This window comes from Haplochromis burtoni, unplaced genomic scaffold (genome assembly GCF_018398535.1).
Source record: "Haplochromis burtoni strain Fernald_Lab_line unplaced genomic scaffold, NCSU_Asbu1 Contig_2269, whole genome shotgun sequence".
In the NCBI taxonomy this organism is placed as follows: domain Eukaryota; kingdom Metazoa; phylum Chordata; class Actinopteri; order Cichliformes; family Cichlidae; genus Haplochromis; species Haplochromis burtoni.
In genome coordinates, this window is record NW_024584630.1 from 1 (window position 1) to 8271 (window position 8271).

General features: G+C 38.7%; 1 protein-coding gene across 4 annotated transcripts in view; it reads right to left on the reverse strand.

Annotated features, from left to right (window-relative positions):
• Positions 1–2565: 2565 nt before the first annotated feature.
• LOC102301546 (sodium/hydrogen exchanger 9B2) overlaps positions 2566–8271 on the reverse strand; it is a 7815-nt gene continuing 2109 nt past the window's right edge. Inside the window, exons 5-6 of one of the 4 annotated variants that reach the window (XM_042217579.1) lie at positions 3190–3364; positions 2566–3051 (exon numbers count right to left, since the gene is read on the reverse strand). In XM_042217579.1, coding sequence (XP_042073513.1) covers positions 3014–3051; positions 3190–3364 — 213 coding nt within the window. In that variant the 3' untranslated portion in view covers positions 2566–3013. Of the gene's footprint in view, positions 3055–3189; positions 3365–6554; positions 7044–7163; positions 7339–8271 lie in introns of those variants that run through there. The other 3 variants (XM_042217577.1, XM_042217578.1, XM_005953292.3) reach the window with 3 other exon arrangements.

Sequence of the window (8271 nt, forward strand, 5' to 3'; positions counted from 1 at the left end):
GCTGTGATGTTCACAATTCTGATGAAGTCAGTACTGATAAATGATCAGAATTATAATATTTCTGACTGTCTGAGGCTAAGTTGAATCGAATCAAGACTTTGAAAACCAGAATCGAATGAATTATAGAAATCTGTGATGATACCCAGCTCTAGTGAGCAGCCTAGGCACGACAGAAGTGGATGTAGCTGTAATAGGAAAAGAACTATTGCTAACTTTTCTGTTAAGTTAAGGCCTGTTCCTTCTGAAATTCATAGCCAGTGCTCTGACACGGTGTCATCAATCTTTGAATGCTGAAAAAGCACAGTGTATCCAGAAAAACACATTATATTATATAAATTATTATAAAATTTGTGTGCGCCTAACTTAGGCGTACCTGTACGCCCATGGCAAAAAGTTAGTCTAGAGCCCTGATATCTATATTATTGCTAATATATATTGTGATATATCTATATCACAGCTAAAGCACTTCTGGATGGATGCAAACTGCATTTCGTTGCCCTGTACCTGTGCAATGACAATAAAGTTGAATTCTATTCTATTCTAAAATTAATAATTGGATTAACAAAAACAAATGCTGCATAAAAGTCAATATAGTATAGTTTATCACACTAAAAAGGACATGTTGGTGACGCCCTTGTAGAGCAAAACCACTGACGCAGTAACAATACCTGTAAAAACATTTCACTGCCACTTGGCCAGGAGTGGACGAGTGCTTGCAGATGAGTCCTCATCTTTCAGACAAACATGGGGGTTTTCCACCAGTATATATAAGACCGGTGTAGCTCAGACATATGACGCTCAGCAAACAGAGTTCATTTCGAAGGATTGTAAAATAGATGAAATACATAAAATGTTATAACACAGAATATATCGGTACTTTCAACACATTTGCTTTACTAATAATGACCTAATAATAATATAAACATTTGCACATTTACAGTTTCTAACCTAGAAGAAACTGTTATGGAAAAACGTTGAGCTTCTAAGATCCTACACGCAATTTCTCACACTAGAATATTCAAACTCACTGAGTTTCTACGACCCTGCACCCACTTGTTGCAATAACATGTAACCGAGGCTCTTCCCGTTGGTCTGGTTGAAAACCCTCCCCAAATCAAAACCCGCTCACCGTTGCAGATTCTTTGTGGTTCCCTTCTTGCTTTGTCACAATTCCTGCTTGCGAGAATTGCTGAAGCACATCTTGCGGTTCCCCCTTTTTTGAAAACAAAAGAACGGTGGGACTGAAGTAACTTTACCTCAGGATGGCCAGGTACCGCATGCACATGATTCAGTAAAATTCACCCGAGGAATCCTGCCGATAACGCCAAATTGTTATGGAAAATCTTGAATAAAAATTGTAACCAACAGGCAAGCGTGTCTTTGAAGTGAGATTTATTAAAAAAGAAAAGAAAAACACTCCAGTTGAGAAAAACATTCAGATCACACACCTAACCCGTTTTTCTGAGGAAAAGACATCACCCTGAACCCTTTTATATCTCCCAAACAAAGAACATTCCATAGCAGATCAATTATTAGCAGATCCTTATCTCTTCAATCTAGGAACAGTTCCTCATCTGCAACAGGATGTCCAGATCCTTCAAGAGGAAAATGAGTCTTCTTGGGAAGGTGCAATAAAACTTGGGCCCCACTTGTGATCACATTCCACATACATACAACTGATGTCAAAAGTGAGCTTTCTATACTAAGTACAGAAAGTGTTACTACTATTACTAAAGTGATGTAATTAATACATAAACTAAAGAAATTTCTAATACAAAACCTACAGCCAGTATATATAAATGAACTGCAGCTAAACTCTGTTTATCATTTACATTATGTGTGGATATACCTATATATTGTATATACAGTTTATATATAAGGAGTTTTTCCATTCAGAAGTGTGGGGATGAACAAAAGTATTTTACCAGCACAATATAATCTGCGGTGTGATCATTGCTTTTAACAATGTAAGAGATAGCTTTAAGATGGCCTTAAGATGCATACTGTTATCATATTAAAGGAATTGCAATACATGCTTACAAAACACTTATATCAGGTCATTTTTATTATCGTTTATAAGTTCATATTCTTGTATTAAGCCTTTAGTAGAGGTTCTTGATTAAAACATTTATTTAGTAGATGACATATACATAGTTTCAGTTCGGTTATTACATATATGAGAGTGGCTTCTGTCTCTCTGTCTGGTGAGAGGTCAGGAGCTAGTCGGCGAGGTGAAATAGGGTGCAATTGTGGTTAGCACACAGACACACACACACACACACACACACACACACACACACACACACACACACACACTCAGTTAGAGAGAATCATTTATAGGTGAAAGTTTAATCATGTTTTGCTCGGGGTTGCAAAAGAGCAGTTTGTCGCAGAACTGCTGCTGATGTGTCAAGATGATAAGCGAGCATCCGGCAGTGACAGGAAGTACCTGCCGTGAAGATCACATTGTCTTTTTCTTGAACAACCCGTTGCGGTATGTTAAATACCCCGATTCTTCCATCTTTGGGCTGAAGGAAGAACAACACTCAGTGTATAAATGCTCAATCAACAAACTCTTTATTCCATACAATTCTCATTATTCCATACAACACTTTGAGCATTACAGATGTCGGAGATGTGGACAGGAGGGTGTCTCGAAGTGTCCAACAGTTACACAGACTCTTACAGCTTTTTCCCCCTCCCTTCAGGGCCATAAAGCCTAAACCCTCACATTCTTTCCAGCTTAGTGACGGCCTTGGCTTCCTGTTTTAACTCCTCCTGATGAGATGGGGCAGAAAAACTCTACAGTATGTTCTGTTCTCTTTGTAATCAGAAAAGGAAGGCCATGATTCGACACAAACAGCATTTCTTATAACTCAGCAGTAAAATGCATCATAAAACAGTGTAATGATTTCACAATCTTTAATCAAAGGCATAATGTGGCCTATAGCCGTATAATGATTCAACAGTTATTTGATTAGAAGTATAAGGTGGATAAGATGGTGTAATAATCTCACAGGTCAGATGGTGTAGCTTCACCTTCTGTCTCTTCTGCTGAGGTCGGGATTTTTAGAGAGGTGAAGAAAAGACATTTGTTGTTTACATATGACTACACCTGACACTGTTCAGTGATTTAAGAGTAACATTATGAAGTCACTACACAGTGTGTAGATGTGCATGCCTGCTGACCTTTGACCTGCCGGGCCAGGAGACGTGGTCCTGCCAGTCCGATAGCCAGTGCACCAACTGGAGCTGTGGTCAAGATGGCTAACACCGCTAATGTTAGCACGTCCAAACCAAACTTAATTAAGGTCTCGTCCCCTTCCTTCCTCGCCATGTCCAATGCCTTGGAGCCAATGGCAGCCTAGCACATACAGACATAAATATCTGCTCAGGAGAAGTGCAGATTAACAATTAAGGCATGTATCATTAAAGTCACAGAGGTGGTTTTAACCCTTTAAAGCCGGTCGGAGCGGACACGCTCCATTTTGCGTAACTATTTTTAAATCCCGGTAGAACTGCAACAACGTAAGCTAGCGCAATAATCTTTTTTGCATATGAAACCGGAGGAGTTGTACTTACATCTTATGCCATCAGCTTGTCCTAGGTCACAGTTTCCTTCCACATATAGCTTTGCAAAAACTGCATAAAAAGTACTTGCAGCAACAAAAACATAATATTCCAGAAACACACTTTGCCGATCCGATCAGCTGTTTGTAACACTTCCTACGTCCATCAGCGTGAACTATCACATGTCCGGCATGACCTGCCCGAAACCGCAAGTGGCGTCATTTTGCGTAAATGTAGTTTTTTAACATCGTGGCCTTATGAGCCTATACTGGTGTTTTTAAAAGTTATGTTTGACTTCATGACTTTCTGTGTCGTTTCTGGGATGCTGAGGACTCATATTGCACTGTTGGAAATATTTTATTTTGATGCATATGCTGTTATTTTGCAAATTTGCACTATAATATATTTTTTCGTTTTTCCTGCAGTATATGAAAATTGGTGTATCTCAAAAATAAAACTATGAAGACACTTAAAATAAATTTCCTTTGGTGGTGCTGAGGCTAAGTTGAATCGAATCGGGACTTTGAAAACCGGAATCGAATGGATTATAGAAATCAGTGATGATACCCAGCCCTAGTGAGCAGCCTAGGCACGACAGAAGTGGATGTAGCTGTAATAGGAAAAGAACTATTGCTAACTTTTCTGTTAAGTTAAGGCCTGATCCTTCTGAAATTCATAGCCAGTGCTCTGACACGGTGTCATCAATCTTTGAATGCTGAAAAAGCTGTAGACAGCTATTATTATATAAATTATTATAAAATTTGTGTGCGCCTAACTTAGGCGTACCTGTACGCCCATGGCAAAAAGTTAGTCTAGAGCCCTGATATCTATATTATTGCTAATATATATTGTGATATATCTATATCACAGCTAAAGCACTTCTGGATGGATGCAAACTGCATTTCGTTGCCCTGTACCTGTGCAATGACAATAAAGTTGAATTCTATTCTATTCTAAAATTAATAATTGGATTAACAAAAACAAATGCTGCATAAAAGTCAATATAGTATAGTTTATCACACTAAAAAGGACATGTTGGTGACGCCCTTGTAGAGCAAAACCACTGACGCAGTAACAATACCTGTAAAAACATTTCACTGCCACTTGGCCAGGAGTGGACGAGTGCTTGCAGATGAGTCCTCATCTTTCAGACAAACATGGGGGTTTTCCACCAGTATATATAAGACCGGTGTAGCTCAGACATATGACGCTCAGCAAACAGAGTTCATTTCGAAGGATTGTAAAATAGATGAAATACATAAAATGTTATAACACAGAATATATCGGTATTTTCAACACATTTGCTTTACTAATAATGACCTAATAATAATATAAACATTTGCACATTTACAGTTTCTAACCTAGAAGAAACTGTTATGGAAAAACGTTGAGCTTCTAAGATCCTACACGCAATTTCTCACACTAGAATATTCAAACTCACTGAGTTTCTACGACCCTGCACCCACTTGTTGCAATAACATGTAACCGAGGCTCTTCCCGTTGGTCTGGTTGAAAACCCTCCCCAAATCAAAACCCGCTCACCGTTGCAGATTCTTTGTGGTTCCCTTCTTGCTTTGTCACAATTCCTGCTTGCGAGAATTGCTGAAGCACATCTTGCGGTTCCCCCTTTTTTGAAAACAAAAGAACGGTGGGACTGAAGTAACTTTACCTCAGGATGGCCAGGTACCGCATGCACATGATTCAGTAAAATTCACCCGAGGAATCCTGCCGATAACGCCAAATTGTTATGGAAAATCTTGAATAAAAATTGTAACCAACAGGCAAGCGTGTCTTTGAAGTGAGATTTATTAAAAAAGAAAAGAAAAACACTCCAGTTGAGAAAAACATTCAGATCACACACCTAACCCGTTTTTCTGAGGAAAAGACATCACCCTGAACCCTTTTATATCTCCCAAACAAAGAACATTCCATAGCAGATCAATTATTAGCAGATCCTTATCTCTTCAATCTAGGAACAGTTCCTCATCTGCAACAGGATGTCCAGATCCTTCAAGAGGAAAATGAGTCTTCTTGGGAAGGTGCAATAAAACTTGGGCCCCACTTGTGATCACATTCCACATACATACAACTGATGTCAAAAGTGAGCTTTCTATACTAAGTACAGAAAGTGTTACTACTATTACTAAAGTGATGTAATTAATACATAAACTAAAGAAATTTCTAATACAAAACCTACAGCCAGTATATATAAATGAACTGCAGCTAAACTCTGTTTATCATTTACATTATGTGTGGATATACCTATATATTGTATATACAGTTTATATATAAGGAGTTTTTCCATTCAGAAGTGTGGGGATGAACAAAAGTATTTTACCAGCACAATATAATCTGCGGTGTGATCATTGCTTTTAACAATGTAAGAGATAGCTTTAAGATGGCCTTAAGATGTTTATGCATACTGTTATCATATTAAAGGAATTGCAATACATGCTTACAAAACACTTATATCAGGTCATTTTTATTATCGTTTATAAGTTCATATTCTTGTATTAAGCCTTTAGTAGAGGTTCTTGATTAAAACATTTATTTAGTAGATGACATATACATAGTTTCAGTTCGGTTATTACATATATGAGAGTGGCTTCTGTCTCTCTGTCTGGTGAGAGGTCAGGAGCTAGTCGGCGAGGTGAAATAGGGTGCAATTGTGGTTAGCACACAGACACACACACACACACACACACACACACACACACACACACACACACACACACTCAGTTAGAGAGAATCATTTATAGGTGAAAGTTTAATCATGTTTTGCTCGGGGTTGCAAAAGAGCAGTTTGTCGCAGAACTGCTGCTGATGTGTCAAGATGATAAGCGAGCATCCGGCAGTGACAGGAAGTACCTGCCGTGAAGATCACATTGTCTTTTTCTTGAACAACCCGTTGCGGTATGTTAAATACCCCGATTCTTCCATCTTTGGGCTGAAGGAAGAACAACACTCAGTGTATAAATGCTCAATCAACAAACTCTTTATTCCATACAATTCTCATTATTCCATACAACACTTTGAGCATTACAGATGTCGGAGATGTGGACAGGAGGGTGTCTCGAAGTGTCCAACAGTTACACAGACTCTTACAGCTTTTTCCCCCTCCCTTCAGGGCCATAAAGCCTAAACCCTCACATTCTTTCCAGCTTAGTGACGGCCTTGGCTTCCTGTTTTAACTCCTCCTGATGAGATGGGGCAGAAAAACTCTACAGTATGTTCTGTTCTCTTTGTAATCAGAAAAGGAAGGCCATGATTCGACACAAACAGCATTTCTTATAACTCAGCAGTATAATGCATCATAAAACAGTGTAATGATTTCACAATCTTTAATCAAAGGCATAATGTGGCCTATAGCCGTATAATGATTCAACAGTTATTTGATTAGAAGTATAAGGTGGATAAGATGGTGTAATAATCTCACAGGTCAGATGGTGTAGCTTCACCTTCTGTCTCTTCTGCTGAGGTCGGGATTTTTAGAGAGGTGAAGAAAAGACATTTGTTGTTTACATATGACTACACCTGACACTGTTCAGTGATTTAAGCCACTACACAGTGTGTAGATGTGTATGCCTGCTGACCTTTGACCTGCCGGGCCAGGAGACGTGGTCCTGCCAGTCCGATACCCAGTGCACCAACTGGAGCTGTGGTCAAGATGGCTAACACCGCTAATGCTAGCACATCCAAACCAAACTTAATTAAGGCCTCGTCCCGTTCCTCCCTCGCCATGTCCAATGCCTTGGAGCCAATGGCAGCCTAGCACATACAGACATAAATAACTGCTCAGGAGAAGTGCAGATTAACAATTAAGGCATGTATCATTAAAGTCACAGAGGTGGTTTTAACCCTTTAAAGCCGGTCGGAGCGGACACGCTCCATTTTGCGTAACTATTTTTAAATCCCGGTAGCACTGCAACCACGTAAGCTAGCGCAATAATTTTTTTTGCATATGAAACCGGAGGAGTTGTACTTACATCTTATGCCATCAGCTTGTCCTAGGTCACAGTTTCCTTCCACATATAGCTTTGCAAAAACTGCATAAAAAGCACTTGCAGCAACAAAAACATAATATTCCAGAAACACGCTTTGCCGATCCGATCAGCTGTTTAACACTTCCTACGTCCATCAGCGTGAACTATCACATGTCCGCCATGACCTGCCCGAAACCGGAAGTGACGTCATTTTGCGGAAATGTAGTTTTTTACCATCGTGGCCTTATGAGCCTATACTGTGTTTTTAAAAGTTATGTTTGACTTTATGACTTTCTGTGTCGTTTCTGGGATGCTGAGGACTCATATTGCACTGCTGGAAATAGTTTATTTTGATGCATATGCTGTTATTTTGCAAATTTGCACTATAATATATTTTTTCGTTTTTCCTGCAGTATATGAAAATTGGTGTATTTCAAAAATAAAACTATGAAGACACTTAAAATAAATTTCCTGTGGTGGGAAACTATTTTGTGCAACTTTTTTGTATTTACAGTTTTGAGGGATAAGCCTCTTAAATTTCTCTAACTAGAAATATATGTTAAAAAATCAAAAACGATTTTCAATTTTTTTGTAGTTTATTGCACTTTTTTGCAATTTATGTAATTACTATGCACTTAATGCAGACATATTATTAAAATTTGGGCTATAATGGTTGTATTGATGTATAGCAACTTGAAATGCTCCCAAAAATGGCTCC